Raw genomic sequence first — 19,611 nt, 5'->3', positions numbered from 1 at the left:
TACAATCACTAAAGTGCCAAGTGCTTGTTTTATAATACTTGATGAATTTACTCTTTAAAATGATGAATTAATTTTATACACCACAATCCCTTTCCATGGTAACTCTTAAATTATGATTTAAATTAATTTGTAACCAGTGCAATTATAGTTCAAATTGAAGGATCCAATTAATACCCCCACACAATCACCATTAAAACATTGTAAAAAGTTAGAAAATAGAAAAAGAGAATAGTAGAGTTATCCCATAAACTGCTATCTAATTGATTTTGCTATCTAAACCCTGGGAATTAGTGGATACAACACAGTTAAGCACATGCGCTTTAATTTAGAGATATATAAAAAGTGGTGAATTGGTAAAGACAGTATATGCACAGACAGTGGTGAATCGATAATTGAGGGTATCGGTGCAATTATTTTATGAGAGAGGTGATCCAAAAAACTAAAATAAACTGTTTGGAAACACACGGGGTGGTGTCCTTTTCTTCTTCCTTTTTTAATAAATAAAAATCCAGACAATTGGTTGGTTCACGCCGTTGCTTTCACGTAAAAGGGAAAAAGTTCTGTGTGGTATACAAGAAACATATACTATTACTGTGGGGTGTCATCAAATCATACTTACAGAGATTTTAGTTTGCTGTACTGAAGCATGGCAGTGGGTACACTTTTCCCAGCCCTAGTTGGGAGAGCTCTCTTCTTACAGCAAAATAAGGATGGATTGCTGTGGCTGGAATTCAAATTTATTGCTATTTCCTGTGTCACATGACAAGGGATTAACCCATTAGTAGTACCCACTACCATGCTTCAGTACAGGAAACGAAAATCTCGGTGAGTATGATTTGATTTTCCATTATCTTGCATATCTTCACATGTGTGTAAAGTTGATGTTGTGGTCCACTGTGTTGTGTGTTCAGTGAAAGTCTGTTCCTCTTGTGTGGGTATCTCAAACCAAGTGTCATCCACGTTTCTGAACTAATGACTCAATGTCATTTTTTTGCCACAACCAGGGCCGCCATCAGGGGGGGGGACAGGGGGGATTGTGGTACCGGACCCGGAGGGTTTTAAGACTGGAGAGGGGCCCGACCGTGCTGCCTGGATAGCTGGCCGCTCTGTCAATGAGATGGAGACTACGGAAGGGAGAGTGGGCAGGAGCCTGTATCTTCTAACTACTCTGATTTATCAATGAATTGTAAGTAAGCCACATGGTGATTGGATGGGTGAAATTTGGCTTATCCAATCACCATACAAAATTACCAGGACTTACATTTCACTGGCAAATCAGAGTACAGGAATGCTAAAGACACAGACACCGGAGTTTCCCCAAACTCTGCAGCTGAAGTAAGCACTTATTTTTTTAAAATAATTTTTATGTAAACTGTGGGGACCCTGCCACCATTTTTTTCATATTACTTGTTGGGGCCCTGGCCACCAATTTTTATATATAACATACTGTATAGGGGCCCTGTCCACCATTTTTTAATGTAACCTGTAGGGGTCCTGGCCACTTATTTCTATATAACTTGTAGGGGCCCTGACCACCAATTTTTTTAATATAACATGTTCGGGCCCTCGCCACCAGTTTTTTTTTAATATAACTTGTAGGTGCCTTGCCCAGGAATTTCATTTATATTGCTTTGTTATACTATGTTTTTATTTTTTTCAATAATTTGTACGGGGCCCAGGCACTAATGTTTTTTTTATAACTTGTAGGGGGGTCCTGGCCACTAATGTTTTAATAAGTTGTAGGGGGTGCTTCGTGGCCACCAATTTTTTTCTTTAACTTGTAGGTGGGCCTTAAATGTTTTAGCACTTGTGCCTGTGTAGCCTTTGTACTGAAGTGTGGGGAAGGGGGGCCCAAACAATTTTGTTGTGTGGGGCCCCGTGATTTCTGATGGCAGCCCTGGACACAACCTAAAGTCACAGAGTAAAATCTAAGTAAAATGGGTCATTCCAGACGGAAGAGCAGCGTACTTTGATAAAAAAGTTGATTGGAGAAGGGAAAACATATTAAGGAGTGCAGAAAATGATAGGCTGCTCAACTAAAATGATCTCAAATGCTTTAAAAAGGCAACCAAGACAAAGTGATACTGACACTAAAAAACTACATTTTAAAATATGAATGTACATTAAAAGTTACCTATAGGTCATGTTGATCGTTTTTTGCAGAGAGGTTTGTTTTTTGTTAGTAATTGTTTCTAAACCTGACTGTTTTGCCAACCTGACTGTCCCATCGCAGCCTGTCAGTTAAAGTTTTTGATGCTAACGGACTCCTGCTGCAACAAATATGGCAGCCGCCTCATACTAGAACATGGGGCATCAGACAGGTAATGTAAAAGCATTGTGCAAATACTTTATGGCAAAGTTCTAAGTTGTTTTCAAAGGCAATATTATGATAGATGTAAAGGAGTTTAATTTCTGGTGTCAGTATCTCTATGGATATGGAAGAAAATGGAAAACTACCATTCAAATTGGTCGACTCCAAAAAACACAAATGTGCAGCAGTTCTCAAACAGTTTTTATACAGCTAAATATTAGATCAGTGTATACAGTGAATGTTTGAGTTTGTGAAGAAGAATGCAGACGCTACTGTTTTTTTGGAATAGCCTAATATTCCCTTTTTTTCCACTTTCTGTAAATGTTTTGATTTGGAATATAATGTGCAGTGTTCCCAATGCATTTGCGTGTATGGAAAGTTAAGGATTTTGAGCTTTATTCACTTTTTGAAACACACTGCAATTATTCTGAACACAACTGTATATTTGAAATTGTAAATGATACCTAAAATATAAAAATATACATTTACTATGTCCTCAGTAAATTCATAATGTTTGTCTTCTGGCGACACCAAAATTTAAAGCAGAATTCAAAACAGGCAAATATATTTTGCAACACAAACTGACAACCTAAAAATATTTGCTAGACTTTGGATTTTACAAAATTTTACAGTTTCCCACATGGGCTCTTGATAACAAGGAATAATCTTTTTTGGTAATGCCACAGGGGACTTATAAGTAATTTGGTACCATATAGGCATACTGTATAAATAGGTTCATCTATTTGACAGGTAGAAACCCCAATATATAATAATGCATTATTGTTTTATTGGGTGACAAACTGGACCCTGCAAACTTAACATATAGGGGCAAATTTACTAAAGCGTGAAGCGGCTAACGCTAGCGCAAATACGCAAGCGTGACGTCATTTCATTAATTCGCTGATTTACTAACGGGTGCTGGCTTAAATTTGCTAGTGAAGTGGACCTACTCTAGCGCTACTTCACACCCTTACGCCAGGTGAAGTTGCGCTATGGCGAAGGGACGCAACTATGCCAATTCACTAACTTGCGCATTTTACTGAATGTTACCTCTTGCACCAGACTTTACTTTGCCAGGTCAGACCAGGCGAAGTTCAATAGATAGGAGTTTGTCCAAAAATAGTTGGTGTCTTTTACTTTTTTAAGGGTGATAGTATGAAAAATAGTGTAAATTTTTTTGGGGGTACCCTCCTTCCCCCCTACATTTCCTAACATATGGCAACTCAAAGATACAGTGGGCACATGTGTAGGGCAATAGAACACCTTTATTTTACTTAAAGTTTTCCTGGGCTTGTGTAGTGTAATGTAGTTGCTGCAGCATATATGTCCATTATATTTTAACTTTGCGCCGTATGCAAATTAGGCATCGCTATCGTAACTTCGCTTTGCCTGACGAAGTAATGGTATCGCAACTTCGCTACCGTTCGCCTCCCTGAGTGCAACTTCACATTTTAGTGAATTTGCATAGCGCTGTCAAAACTACACCTGGCGAAGTGCGACTAAGCTGATCTTAGTGAATTTGCCCCATAGAGAGAGTTTCTTTGTTTCCTAACAGTAAGATACCCAGGGCCCTAGCCCCAAGGGGGAGCCCAGATATTAGTTCCAGGACAGTGGGCCCTGCCATCAGACATCTGTGGGACACAGGGGCAGTATCCCTAACCACATGGCTGTGAGAGAGTCAGCTGCTAGTAACTTGTGGTTTTCCCAAGAGGTCCATTTCCGGCAGGCCCCACCACTCAATGATGACTGAAAAGACTTCCTGCTTTAGAGATCACTCCCCCAGATTGAGTTTCTGATGGCTGAGGTAATCGGCCTGCCAATTTTCAACACCAGGAATATAGATGGCAGAGGCGAGTCCATCATGGGACTGACTAGAATGTGGCTGACTTCAGTCATGCTGAGGCTGGTGTGTCCCAGGTTTTGCCCCCATCATACTGGAAAGCTCCAGGTTCTGTGTGGAGACTGCTGAAATGAGCCTTCAGGAAGTTCAGGATGACAAGTGGAATGTTTAACCCCAGGTCAGGATGGACAGTGGAAAATCAGGATGGCGAGCAATAGCCTTAGACCAATCTAGATCAGCAGTGGAGAAAGAAGTGAGCAGAACAGTAAAGCAGCAGAAGTGATGTATAAAGCATCACTTTTGCTTGATCTCCCGCACAATTCAGATGACAACATGTGGTTCAAGGTGGAACACTAAAGCTGGCCACAGACGCGTCTATGGCCAGCTTAAGAGCAGTGGCCAGCAAATCTGACTTGAAATTGAGCGCACTGGGGAAGCAGAGGACAGCTGCATGGGGAAACCAGTAGCAGAAAACAATCCTGCAACCAGCATCCTAGTGGTAGACAGCTTCTGCACTGTAAGTAGAGAGGACAAATGCAGACAATCCTCTGTGGCCTGATCCAGCTTAGGTTTACCTTAAGTAGAAGACATTACTTATGATACATTTTTTATGGACAGATAATAGGTCAATCTTTAGCAACTTTACTGGTCAAGCAAAATCAGATAATTATGCTACCAAATCCTTCAATATGACAATGGTAAATTACTTCCTTTGTAAAACAAAAAAATAGTTAAAAGCGATGTAATCATTATTTTGTATCTAATAATAATAATCATCACAGTCTTGTTAAAAAGCACTTTAACAAAAACAAAAAGAACTTTGGTATTTAAATGTAATGTTTATTTGTACAAAATATCCCCAGAAAGAATGCTATTCTAGTCTCACTGATGGAAAGGTTAGACACAAAACAGATGCTAATAGTTCTACCAAAAGCATATTACTTAAAGACATCTGGTTCACAGTACATTTGGGGTTTTTCCGTTATTTCAAGATGGGAAAAAAAAATAAAAGCAGACACATGCAGTCCATGACAGCTCATCTTCTGTAACGATATCTCTTGAAGTGGAACCACAGCTGGAAGATACCATTTGAAAACTGGCAACGGAAACCATGACGGTGAGAATACTCCCACTCTCTGTTGACAATCTTAAAAGCTATGTCTTCATATGGAGGACCAGCATGGAAGCGCAGGATTGCAAAGTCTTTGTTATCATGGCAGGCTTCAAGAAAATATTCTGGAGTAGACCTCTTGTCAATCAAGTCAGGATAGAATATGTTGAATTTATAGCCCTGCACAATTTTTGGAGGAGGGTTATCAAAATCATAATGGGTCTGATTGTATTTGTTCCATTCAAATCCAGTATGAACTCTGTTGAAGAACCGTGGTTTTCGGGGTCTATACTTGTCAGCCCAAAGGTATGCTTTGCTGGTAACTGGAATCTCCACACTAAATTGAGCTTCATCTCCATCCATTCCTTCCTTTGCCTTGCGTATGAAAATGTCTTCTGGGCTCTCACTTGCATCTCCTACAAAAATAAAAAGACATTTGCAAGTTAAATTATAAATGAAGGAAGGAATTAAGCATTCTAATGGGAGGCAATAAGGTAGAATGATAGAAGGCACACTTAGGGAGGTATACACAGGGCAATAAATGCTGCTGACTGAACTCCTCCAGATCAAGTTGGCAACTTACAGACACCTGCATGGGTCGCTTCAGACAGCCTGCTAACATATCTAGTCATAAATTAGCAAAATATCTACTGAACGGTTTCTGAAAACCAGTTGGGTAAAGTGCAAATTGGCCACTTGATGTGGACCAGGCCCAACAGGTTCTCATACCACAATATGGCAGCCCAATTTGGCCTAGGTGGCCAAAACAGTTAGAAAATCCACTAGTTTTGGTGAAACAGAATTGCAAATTGTAGATCTGAAACAGTAGTGGAATCAAACAGTTGGCATTTTCCCCAACTGTTTTTTTTTCTTTTGGATAAATAAAAATCACATCATGGCTGATTCCTAAAAACATATGTAGGTCTTATTTAAAGTTCATTCTTTACACAATTTGATACCACTACTATCCACAGAAAGCAAAGACAACGAGTGGTGTAACAAACAAGATTTGGCCCATGGCAAACATTCCCATATTCTGCACCAGACACCACTAGCTGGATCTAACAGGCTTCATCCTAGCCTGGAACCTAACCTTCAAGTAAATTGTCCAAGGGTAGAATAAGCAAATCATCCATAAGGGCTCATAGATTTTCAAATCAGCCAGATATCAATCAGAGCAGACTTGTTGGTGTCAGACCGAAACTCTCAATAACAAAATAGTGATTATAGTAGAAAAACCCATCTGTCTACAAAGTTCATCTCCATCTGAAGCCATGTCCAGTTGCTTCAGAGAGGGATAATATTCCTTCCTGACTCCAAGATGGTCATTATAAATATACCTGTGACTTGAAGTTGCTGTCTGCAAAGCACTGTTCTCTGTTGGTCCTCTTCAAAGTCTACTACATGAGCATCAAAAGGTAGTTCTTGTACAGTAAGAAGCTTTGGACTGTATCTGCCAGAATCATAATCATTTAGACTCTGCTGGATAAGATCTTCTTCCATCAGCACAGATTCCCCACCTTCTCCTTCATTCTTTCCTTCTGCTTCTACAGCATTTGTAGACTCCTCTGCTACTGCACTAGTAGATGATGAAGGTTGACCTGATACAGGCTCCTCCTCATTTTCCCTTGGTAATACAAAATTAGAAGATTATATTTTGTTATTTGTGAAAGGTTTTGCTGCTAAAATGGTTACACTCTTTAAGGTTTTCCTGCTGGGCACCCACCCACACACCCATTACATGGTTTAACTGCTGGCACAATGGTGTTTAATTATCATAATACAATGCTACTACAAAAGGAAAAGAAAATGGATTGCTAAGAACACTAGCTGGTACTATGAGGGAGACATTAACAGGCCTGGGAGCACCAACTTTGTATTTTATCTTGATGAACAAGTGTCTATGCCACATTTCTAAATTGCACACGAAAGCCTATAAAGCACTGGCTGACATGTTAGAGAGGAACTATTAAAGTGTAGTACTAGCTTCAGTTCATGGAAATAAAAAACATTTGAAATATATTCGATTAAAAGTGTATTTGTACACTTTGTAAAAGTGTATTTGTTATATGCGTTACTCTTCACTACCCTGATCCTGCAATCTGTCTCTCTACATGCAAAAGACAGAACATTATTATGTTATAGAGATAGGTCTAATATATCAGTAGGTGATGCAGTAGAACAAACTCTCTCAAATGCCTCTGGCACAAATGCTGCAGAGAGGTCAGGGATTGTTTTATTTTTATTTTTTTAAAGATGTTTATTTCTGGTTTTAAAACACACAACAAAACAGACACATACAAGGCTGTGCACCGAGACATCATTACATGTACAGATCAGTATCAAAGCATATGTAAATCAGGCAAAAAGAATCCTATCCACTATTGTGGTGATTCCGGGAGTGAGATACCGGGATTGGCATCAACCCAGGAAGCCCAAATTTTATCAAACTTTGTGGGTGAACCTCTGGCAATGTAGGTCAATTTAATAAGTGGTAGCGTGTTATTTATCAATTCCCGCCACTGTTTAATATTGGGAGGGTATGGGTTCATCCACTTCATCACCACCAGCTTTTTGGCATAAAAAAGTGTAGCCCGTAAAAGATTCCTGGTTTTGTTTAGAGGTACCAGCTCCTCCACCACCCCCAAGAGACACACCAGCGGGGATTTTACTCCCGGGAGGTCAAGATTTTGGCTTAAATATTGGACAACCGCTGACCAAAAGCGAGAAACCACCTCACATTCCCACACCATGTGAAAGAATCCTGCATTGAGGGTTTGACATCTATGACATTTCCCATCCACCGACCTACCCATTTGTTTCAATCGAAGAGGAGTAATATATAGTTGGTGTATAGCCTTAAATTGTATCATTTTGTCCCGAGTGGATATCAAGGACCCATATATACTCCCTGTAGCTTCCTCCCATTGCTCGTGATCAAGTTCTGGGATGTATTGAGACCATTTAGGATAGGACTTGGTAAATGGGTCTATCTTTGGGTCCAGAAGTAGCCTATATACATCCGAGAGCAGTTTCTTGGTCTGTGGATCCCATAGTCTAGATTCAAGTTTCGAGCTTACCCAAGTGATAGTTAAGGAACCAAATTGAGCCTTAAAGGCATGTCGCAATTGCAGATAGCGATAAAGTTGGATGGTAGGATTGAGTAACTTCCCACGCAAGTGTTCTAAAGACATGAACAACTCTCCACTGACTAGGTCACCAATATGTCTGACGCCCAAGTTCGGCCAGTACTGGAAATCAGGCAAACTGTGGAAATGAGGGAGATCAGCATTCTTCCATAGTGGAAGTTTAGGAGAAATATGTGAGGGGGGCAGATCTACAGGTTTATATCGTTTCTTCCATAAGCGTATGGGGAGTGCCATAACCTCTGGCAGGTGAGGGGAGTCTTTGAGACGCCTGTATGGGGCATTGCGAAGAGCTTCCAGTGAACCTATGATGGATGCCTGTAGTAGAGTAGCGGTATTATCAAGGTCTGAGTGAAACCAAGAGTGCAGGTAGGAGATCTGGCCAGCTAGATAATAGTTTTTAATATTCGGGAGCGCCAGACCACCTTTTTCAGTTGGCGCTGTCAGTAATTTCAGTGACATACGTGGGATCTTATTAGCCCAGATAAATGATGTAATACTCGAGTTTAGTTTCCTAAAAAAGGCATCAGGAATTGAGACCGGGGAATGCAATAGAGGGTATATCAGCTTGGGCAAGAAGATCATCTTAAATAAGTTGGAGCGACCCCAGTCAGAGGTAACTTGAGCCATTGGACGGCGGCCCGATTAAACTTTTGCACAGTCGGTTCTAGGTTGTTTGCGAGATATTGGGAATGGTCCTGCACGATAACAACGCCCAGGTATTTAAATTTAGACACCCAACTCAATCCACTTACTTGCCCACTCGGGGTGTCCCCACCCAGAGAAAAAAGCGAGGATTTAGATTTGTTAACTTTTAGCCCACTAATGTCTCCAAATTCAGTCAGAACCGTCAGGGTCACTTCCAGAGACCTATCCTTGTCCGCTAGGAACAGAATAACATCGTCCGCGTAAAGAGAGATTTTATCCTCAAGTCTGCCTATTAGTAAGCCTTTAATCTCCTGCGTCCCACGAATCTTGAGAGCTAGCGGCTCTATCGCCAGAGCAAAAAGCAGTGGCGATAGGGGGCAGCCCTGCCTCGTACCTCTTTCAAGAACAAATTGGGGGGATAGTATCTCATTGACCCGTATCTGGGCCATTGGCTGTTTATACATGAGACGTATCCAATTAATGAAGGTGGGACCCACTCCAAATCGTTCCAAAACCCGCCACAAATACTCCCAATCGACAGAGTCAAATGCTTTTGATATGTCCAAAGAGGCTATTACTCCACCATACCCCCTCTGGGCGGCCAATTGGATGTGAGTATGGAGCCTACGGATATTAACTGCCGTCGTTTTGTTGGGCATAAACCCTGTCTGATCACTGTGGATGAGAGAAGTAATAACTTTGCTGAGCCGAGTTGCCAGTAATTTGGCTAGGATTTTTATGTCAGTATTAATCAGAGAAATAGGACGGTAAGAGTCCCAACGCGACGTGTCTTTCCCGTCCTTCGGGATCAATGTGATCAGCGCAGAATAAAAGGAGTCGGGGAGAGTGTCAGCCTCCCAGGCAGCAGCATAGGTGTCTTTTAATTTGGGAACAACCGTCTCTAAATGTAACTTATACCAGGCCGCCGGCAGGCCGTCTGGCCCTGGGGTCTTTTGGGGAGGTAAGCTGAGAATTGTGTCCCTAATTTCAGATTCAGTCAGGGGGTTGTCCAAAAATGCCCTCTGATCTTGGTCCAAGCTAGGAAAGGGTAGATCCTCTAAGTAAAGGTCTATCACTGCCGTAGATGTATTTTGGATCTTTCTTAGAGTATAAGGTTTTGAAATTGGTGGCAAACTCAGCTGCTATGTCTTCGGGATCAGTAATTTGAATACCTTGGGCCGTCATGAGATGTAGTACTGGAGAGGAGGGGGCAGTAAGCTTAGCCAAATGGGCCAAAGTTTTGCCATTTTTATCCCCTAAATCAAAGGATTTCTGTGCACTATACAGCAGCCTTTTCCGAGTAAGAGCAGTATACAAAATAGCTAAGTTTCTTTGTGCAGTTTGCAAAGCTTCCTCAGTTGTGGCACTCTTGTCCTGCGCTAACATCTGTTCGGCCTCTTTAACAGCCTTTTCAGCTAATTCAACCTGAACTTTCTTATCTTTCCTGGACATATTAACGGCTGATATAACATCCCCCCTAGCAACCGCTTTAGATGCTTCCCAAGTTATAATAGGGCTCGCGGATCCCACATTCAGATCCCAGAATTCTTTGTATTTCTGAATACAATGGTCAGCTACTATATCATCAGTCAGCCATAGGGGAGAAAGCCGCCATATTCTATGTTTCGAGTGAGGCCCAATCTGTACCTCAACTAGCAGGGGAGAGTGGTCCGAGTGTGACCTAGGCAAGTACTTTAAGTCCACCACCAGTTTAACAAAATCAGCAGTCGCTAGTGCTAAGTCTATTCGTGACAAAGAGGCGTGACTCGCTGAGTGACAAGAGAACTGGGTAGCAGTGGGGTATTTCCCCCTCCACACGTCAGATAGAGCCAATCCCTCCATCCATTGAACCAGGTGTGGAGTGGCTGCATCAGAGCCACTAGACCGATCAATAGCCGGATTGGTCGTTGCATTAAAGTCCCCAAGTATGCATACAGGGTCCGGGGGGAGCCCAACCAGTTTCTGCGAGACTAAGTTCAGTAATTCAATATTGAAGGGGGGAGGGACATAAATGTTAATTACAATTATAGGGCGGTTATTCAGTTTACAATGGAGAATTATATACCTTCCGTAAAAATCTGTTTGGATAGACAAAAACTCAAATGCCGTATTTCTCCTAACGAGGATAGTAACACCTCTGGAATGTGTAGAGAAGGGAGCATGATACGCGTGCCCTACCCAGTACCTTTTCAAAGCCAGGAGCTTCTGCCCCGTGAGATGTGTCTCCTGTAATAACGTAAGGTCAGGCCTGTATTTATGAATATAGTCCAAAATGAGTGCCCGCTTAAATTTCGAGTTTAACCCCCGAACATTCCAGGACAGCAATTTGATATTAGCCATTGGACCAAACGGTATCACAGGGACAGGATAACATATCATGCATAGGAATCCAACAGTAAAAGCATATCAGTAGCATGGACTCGCATTCAAAATTACAGACAGGGAAAAGTATATACTCGGTGCACAACCAGAACATCACATAGACATTAACAAAACCCCAAAAATCCCCACCCTGCCCATCCCACCAACCTGGGTGGGCCTTATACCCCGAACTGTTCCAAATTGCAGGAAACGTCATCCAGAGAAAAACCAAAAAGGAAAAAGAAAATGCAGATCCTCTCCCATGGATGTTTAGTTTATTATGTAGACAGTCACCGGAAAGGGGGTCAATGTATGACTAGCAGAGAAGTCCCGGCCAGAGCACAGCAAATCGTGTGCGTGAGAGAAATAAGTAGTAAAGAGGTAGATATTAGGCCAAGGTTATTAAAAAAATAAATTAAAAAAAAAAAAAAAAAAGGGAAAAAACCTCCAGCAACCATGCCAGCTATTCCGAACAAACTGAAACTTACAGATGGCTGGGTACTACATCCAGCAAAGTGGTCACCGCCACAGTAGAGATGGCTCCCGAGGGGTACAGCGAAATCCACGGTTGTCTCAGACCGCACCATGCCCCTAGTCAAAAAAATGTACATTACCAGTAATCCGGGGAACCAGGTGTGGAGCCAACCCAATAAAGGCACTGAACGAGCATAGAATGCGTGGATCGCCGGATACCAGTAGCGAAACTGCACAGGCAGTGGTACCCGAGCTGGGACAGCATTTTGAAGGAAAGACCTCGGGGAGAAGGTGGCACCCGTCATAGATTAACAAAGTCTTCGCCACAGTCCAACTTCAGGCGTCGTAGTAGAAGTGAGTTACTGTGAGTGGGTACAATCTGGCAGGACCAACAATAGTATTGCGTAGTAACCAAGCAGCTGGATACCGCGAAGAGTGCCGACACAAGGATATCCCAAGTCACACAGATGCTCACCATCGCAGCAATACTGTAACAGGTAGGGCTAGCCCGCCGGGAGGAAGCAAGAATGTGTAGCAGAGAAGTCACTCAGGTGAGCCGCGTTAGTAGCCTACTCACTGCATCCATTGTTGTTGGCAGGATGCAAATTAGTCGACATGCTTCGTCCATGTTAGTCATGCGGTGGGCTTCGTCTGGGGGATCGCCCGATATTTTGGAGCATGAGCCAGCGATCTGCCTCCCCAGGGGTCAAAAAGAAATGTGTGCGTTCTTCATACACCACCCGCAACCTCGCTGGATAAAGCATCGCGTAGGGTAGCCCAGCGGCCCGGAGCCGTTTTTTGACATCCAGAAACGAAGCGCGTTGCTTCTGTACTGCTGGGGAATAATCCGGAAACAAAGCACGTTTTACGCCATTCATGGTCAATTGTCCCACGCGCCGTGCTCCAACCAGTGCTGCGTCACGATCCCTGTAGTTAAGGAAGCGCATAATAAATGGTCGAGGAGGGGCCCCCGGAGGCAAGGGTCTGCAAACGCTTCAGGGGACTTACCCTCGCTTTGTTCCGGGAGGCTCACAAGTCGCAGGTTATTCCGCCGGTTGCGGTTTTCCGGATCCTCGGCTCGCTCGGTAAGCAGCACTAACTATCGCTGCAGCTCCGTGATGTTATTCGGCACAGGCGCCAGCGTGTCTTCAAGCGATGAGATGCGTGTTTCGGCCTCCGTAGTTCTATCCCGCAAATTCTGCAGGTCCTGTCGCAGTAGCGATATATCAATCTTTATAGTTTCAAGATGGGCGGTAGTCGACGAGTGTGCGCTGGTTATAGCCGTTAATAGCTCAGTATTGGAGGGTTCAGCAGGCCGCTGTGGTGCCTCAGCCATATCTGCTGGCGGGGAGGCCTGGGCGGCATCCTGATCACCCGCGTGGTCGGCGTCAGGCTGGGAAGATTGTAGATATTTATCCAGTTTGTTCGTTCCCTCCGCCTTGGACCGGTTGGTATGTTTCCCCATACTTTCCGACACCAGTATCAGTTGGCAAAGCCGTAAAATAAAGTGATTATCTTGCTCAGGATCAGTAATGAGAGAGGAGCCGCTCAAAAACCGGACTGTTCAGATCGCCATCTTGGACACGCCCCCTGGGGATTGTTTTATTTTGAAAGAAAAAATTCGAATACATCTTCTAGGCAAAGGGATCCACCCTCACACACTAATCTTTAAGACATAAAAGCTGACTGACTCCTGCACGAAAAGAAAGATTAGTGAAGGTGAATAATGAAGAGTGGTATAGCATTTCCAATTTATTATGTATAGAAATTATATTTTCATGAGATGAAGCTCATATATTTTCAAGGTACTACCTCTTTTCAGGATGATTATTGTGTCAAGAGTTTGAAAAACATAGGGATAACGGGTGTTTTCAGTTTGAGTGCAGTTAGGATGACTGTTTTCTGTTAAACTATAGAATGCGCTGTATCTGTAGAGTTAATCTCTAATTGTGCAACTTCATACTTTGAGACACAAATTGTGAGAACAGTGCAGGTATATAGGCTCAACTAAAAGCTGCATAGGCTTTACCTGCTCAGACTACAAACACTAAATCAAACACTACACTTCTACAATACCTGTTACTGGGCGATTCAGGCTTTATGATAGGAAACAGAGGCTCACTTTCCACACCTTGTTCCTGCTTCAGTTTGAAAAGTTTTTGACGCAAGACATCTTGGTGCCGCTCACGAAGTCTACCATTAACAAAAAGCATTTTAATAGTTTCTCATCATTTGTTCAAACATCGGTTACATGAATATATGCTTAACAAGTGATAACATTCAAAGTACTAAATCTGCAATAAGTAGGTCGCAACCAATGTATTAAAAAAGGATCTTAATGGCTCCTGATTTAAATGGGTTGCAACTTTTTAAAAATATATATACCGTACATCTTAAAATTGTAGTAATTGTCACAAATATGGCACACTGGCATGATTATTTGAAGAGAAAATGCAGAATTTTCAGGTCATAATTCGCACCAATACCCCCACCCCCCCAAGCCTAACCTCCAGTTAAAGTTCAAACTTTTAATTCTACTTTAACCTGCCAAACTGCTAGTCAATCCAGAGGAAGACAAAAAAAAAACAACAACAATTTGAAGACTCTCCAATTTGCCTCAGAGAGGGAAAAATTCCTTCCCAACTCCAAAATGGCAATCGGACCTGTCCTTGGATCAACTTGTTCTATGAGCTATCTTCCATAATCCCTTCTTAAAGCTATCTAATGTATTAGCCTGTACGACTGATTCAGGGAGAGAATTCCACATCTTCAGAGTTCTCACTGTAAAAACCCCTTCCGAATATTTACACGGGACCTCCTTTCTTCTAAGGAAGTCTTATGCTCTGGTAAAACAATCATTGCTATTCCAGGAAAAAAGGAAATAGTTTTTTACTTTTTACTGTAATTTTACCTTCCATGTCAGCATTCACCACTGGGTTAATCTCCCCTCCGGGCCAAATGGACAGAACATCCTCCAAGAAGTTAAAAGTCAGCTCCTCCCCTACTCACCCATCTTGTTATATGCTTGTCCACATAGAGTGGGATTCCCTGGTGAATGCTGCCATCGAAGGTGACCAGGAAACAGAAATTACGGTGAGTAATAAACAATTATCTGTTTTCCTAGTCACCCATGGCATTTCATTCACCACTGGGAACTAACAAAGCTGGTATCAGGGAGGGACTACTACACAATTGCAGTGAAAATAATAAGCTTTATTCAGCATAATGTACAACTGATTGCAAGACCTTTTTTCCAAATCTCGCTTCTTGTGAAGCAAGAACATCCAATCTGTAATGTTTTATAAACGTGTTGACTGACGACCATCTAGCAGATCTACAGATTACTTCTGGTGAAGCTTTTGCCTCTATCGCCCAGGAACTTGCCAATGCCCTGGTGGAATGGGCATTTAGACTTGATAATACTGACTGCTGTATTATATGCTTTAGCAATAGCCGCTCTAATCCAGGAATTTATTGTCCTCTTAGATGGAGCTTGGCCTTTCTTGTATCCACTGGGAATCACAAACAAATGGTCTGATTTTCTCCATGGACTTTCCAGGTAGACTTTTATTGCTCTGACCAAATCTAAAGTATGCCATCGAGCTTCTTTCTCTGTTTTTGGAGCCGGACATAATGAGGGATGTACCACCTCCAAATCCATATGGAACTTAGACACAACAATAGAAAGAACTTAAAGGCAGGCCGTAATACTACTTTATCCTTGAAGACTGCCGTAAAAGGCTCTGACACACAATGCAGAAAGTTCTCCCACTCGACAGGCTGAGCTAACTGCAACCAAGAGAATGACTTTCAAGGTAAGGTTCCAAAAGGACGTTTCCTGTATTGGTTCAAACGGAGCCCATGTTAAAGGGGATGTAAAAGCAAAAATATAAAATCCCATTTTTACTTTCTTTAATGAAAAAGAAATCTATCTTCATTATACTTTATTTAAAAAATGTCTACTGCTGTGGATAAGAATTGGCAGACAGTCTCCAACTGCTGTGCAGGTAAACAATAATACTTTCAAATGGCAGGGAGAGCGCCCCCAACTTACTTCCCAGGACTCGAGCAGCATTGCTGGATTCCCTGTAGAGATTTGTATCCAGAGACTCAGTGCAGTCTTTATATTCTGATTATTAATCAGTCTTTCTGTATCAGCTTCTATGGCAGATATTATTTGACTTGTGCTGTTTTGATAATTTATGACGATCCCTAAGCTTAACCTCCCAAATGAAGCCAGACCACACTGAGCATGTGCGAGTCTTGATATTGTAGAAATGTCTAACAAAGTTACAAGATGACAGCCCCCTTCGCCAACTTTGAAAGCATGAATCATTTGTCTTATTAGGCTGCTGGTGCAGTAAGTTCATGTTTATGTTTAGTATACAAAATACAGCATTTTTAACATTATTCTATTTTAGACTTTAGTTGCTCTTTAATGCATCTAACACAAAAGGCAGATCCCACGGTGGAGATATTCTCTTAATGCAAGGTTTTATTCTCATTACTGCACTAAAGAATCTCTGAACTAACGGATCCAGAGCCCAACTCTTTCCTGTTAATGCGGACACTGCTGACACTTGCACTTTCAGTGTATTCAGATGAAGACCTTTCTCATATCCTGCGAAAAGGAAATCCACCAGGAGAGGGGCTCTTATAACGTTGGGATTCTGACCACTCGCAAGTCTGAATTGAACAAACATCCCAAATTTTTTATAATATTGTGTTGAGGTTGAGCTCTTTCTTGACTTCAGAAGAAATTCAATAACCTCTTCTTTTAAATTCAGCTTCTTAAGCCTCTCCCTCTCAACCTCCAGGCCATCAAGGACCTCCTGGTACTGGAATATCCCCTGGGACAACCGTCCTGGAAACCTGTGAATTCTCCTGGGTTCCGTCAAGGTTAACTTGTGAACTAATGGAAACCATGGCCTCCTTGGCCAAAAGGGAACCACTGCTACTGCCTCTGCTGCTTCCCGATCTACTTTCTTCAAAACCTTCTATATGAGAGGAATTGGAGGGAAAACGTAAATCAACCCCACGGACCAATCTTCTGTTAGCCCATCTAGCGCTTCTGCTTCTTTGTACTGGCAACTTGAAAAAACTTGAAAAAAAAAAACCCTTTGACACTTCCCATTCTCCAGGGTCTATAGTGACCGACTTAAAAAAAATCGGCTCTCTGGTTTTGTATTCCTGGCAAATGAACAGCTGTCAAATTTTCCAGCCACACTTCTGCCATTGAAAAATCTTTTATGCTTCTTTTAACAAAAACATACTTCTGGTGCCTTCTTGTTTTTGGACATAAGAAACTGCCATAATATTGTCTGACATTACTTGCTTCTTCCCTTCAACGAGTTTTCGAATGTGAATAGGGCGTTTTTTTTTATCGCTTTTAGTTCTAAGACATTTGACCAAATCTGGCCCATCTCCCAGGTACCCTGGGCGAACTGGTCTTCCATGTGTCCCCCTAACTGGAACCTGACGCACATGTACCTCCCCAACCGCTAACCTCAGATATTTTCTGTGTTCTGGGCAAATATAAGTAAGTGGAAAAAAGCATCTTTCAAGTCTATATTTGTGAGCCAATCTCCGACTGAGATGGCTTGTATGATAGACCCCAACGATTCCATCTTGAAACTTCTTTTTTGCAGGAATTTGTTAAACTTCCTCATATCTAACACTGGTCTCAGTGTCCCTGAGGCTTTTTTCACTAAATAGAACCCTTGAATAGAACCCTTATGCTCCTTGGCAATGAGGAACTGTCTCGATTGCCTTTGCCATGAATAGTTGATTCATGTACTTACACTTTCTTCAGCGCTTCGGAATGAAGACACTAAAAAATAATCTCTTCTTGGTACCGCTACAAATTCTAGTCTGAATCCGTCTTGAATTGTATCGCGTACCCATTGATCTTGAACATTTTCGGCCCAGACCTGAGCAAAAAGAGTTAACCTGCCTCCCACTGCCATCTGAGTCAAGACACCTTCATTGTCGCTGTGACGTAAAGGCAGTGGAAGAAAAAACACCAGCTCTTCTGGCACCTCCTCTAGAAATTGGACGACCAGATCTCCATGATGATTGTCTAAAATATTCTATACTGTCTTGATGATCTGAATGATCTATCTTCATCCCCAGAATATGAAGGTTCATATCTTCCTCTTTTACCTTTCCTTTCTTGCAGAAGAAAAACACTTTTCCCCCCAGAAATCTTTTTTTTATGATTGCATGCAGCTTTTCTCCAAAGAGCATCTTGCCTTTAAAAGGAAGTTGGCACAAATTATACTTTGAAGCAGCATCTGCCGCCCAATGCCTTAGCCACAGGGCCCTCCTTGCTGCTACCGAAAGTGCCATGGACCTTGCCGTGAAGACCCACTGAAGCTTCAACAGCTGATTTGCAATCTGCAAGCATCTCTAGCAATTTCGGTCTCTTCACATTGGACGAAACTGCCTCCTCTATATCTGACAGCCATGCTTTTAGTGCTCTAGAAACTGTGCCACTGCTGGTCTACATGAGGCCCCTGCTGCACCATATACCTTTTTCAGATTGAATTCCATGCTCCATCTGTAAAGTGGTTCTCTTAGCAAGTCTTACTACTGCCGAATCCACCTTTGGTGTAGCATCCCAAAATTTTGCATCATTATTTTCAAAGGGATATTTATTCAAAAACTTACCTGCCGTTTGCGGTCTCTTTTCTGTTTTTTTCCATTCCGATGTAATTATCTCTTTAATAGAGGCATGTACCGGAAAGGAGACAGACCATTTTTTCAGTGAAGTAAAGGGTTTATCTGCTGAAGTCAATTTAGATAACTCTGTGGGAAACATTTGTGTTTGACACACAGCTTTAATCAGCGGCTCTATTCAGTGGCAATTCTTGCCTTATCGCCGCCTGAGGCAGTCTTCCTTTGCCGCCCCAACCCCTTCTCATGGCGCTCACCTTTTCAGTACCGGAGGGGGTCGGGGCGGTGCACGTCGATAGTGCAGAGAGCGTAATTGCGCTCTCTGTACTAGAAGAGCCAGATTTCCGGGTTGAAAACTGGAATTCTTAGTTACCAGGAGCAGCATTTCTGCCACCCATAGCAACCAGGGGAGGCGCTGTCACCTGAGGCGAGTGGCTCAACTCGCCTCATTGGTGGAGCGCCCCTGGCTCTATTACTGCCAAATCAACATTGGACTCCTCATCCATCTCAATCTTTCCTTCTTCAGATCCCCAGGCGGAGTGAAGCTCTGATATGTCAGACAATTCTCCCAAGAACTGAAATATGAATGTCTTGGCCTTTTTTTAGCACTTGTGACTTCTTGGAAACCTTGCACTACTGCTTGCTTTATTACCGCGGCCTGGGATTCTGCAAAAGCTTGGTTTCCTTGAGCTACAGCTGTCCTTGGTTCTTCCTGGACCTGGAATGGACTTTTCCTGTGTCTTGTCTTTCTTTTCAGAGGCAGCGTCTTTTACCTCTGCAGCGTCTCGCCTACCTAACCCCAGACAGGGGAGGTAATGGCTGGCCCCTTATAGCTCCTCCTTGGCAGACCCGGCCTTCCCTAGCTAGCCCGGTTATCGGGGAGCCTTGGTACCTCCAGCAACAACCAGGGTAAAGAGAGAGAGCCTGAGAAAAAACCCCTCATGCTGGGAATCCTCCTCGGTCATATGTCTGATGACCTGCGTCCATCCACTTGCCTCAGGACAGGACAAAGAAAGAAGGGTGAGTAGGGGAGGAGCTGACTGTT

The 19,611-nt window shown here is 42.5% G+C and overlaps 1 protein-coding gene across 1 annotated transcript in view; it reads right to left on the bottom strand.

Annotated features, from left to right (window-relative positions):
• Positions 1 to 4,977: 4,977 nt before the first annotated feature.
• cactin.S (cactin, spliceosome C complex subunit S homeolog) overlaps positions 4,978 to 19,611 on the bottom strand; it is a 34,762-nt gene continuing 20,128 nt past the window's right edge. The window contains exons 8-10 of the mRNA XM_018243524.2: positions 13,968 to 14,084; positions 6,603 to 6,889; positions 4,978 to 5,678 (exon numbers count right to left, since the gene is read on the bottom strand). Coding sequence (XP_018099013.1) covers positions 5,188 to 5,678; positions 6,603 to 6,889; positions 13,968 to 14,084 — 895 coding nt within the window. The 3' untranslated portion in view covers positions 4,978 to 5,187. The remainder of the gene's footprint in view (positions 5,679 to 6,602; positions 6,890 to 13,967; positions 14,085 to 19,611) is intronic.

Source organism: Xenopus laevis, chromosome 1S, assembly GCF_017654675.1.
Source record: "Xenopus laevis strain J_2021 chromosome 1S, Xenopus_laevis_v10.1, whole genome shotgun sequence".
Lineage (NCBI taxonomy): Eukaryota > Metazoa > Chordata > Amphibia > Anura > Pipidae > Xenopus > Xenopus laevis.
This window is presented reverse-complemented; position numbering and strand designations above follow the sequence as displayed.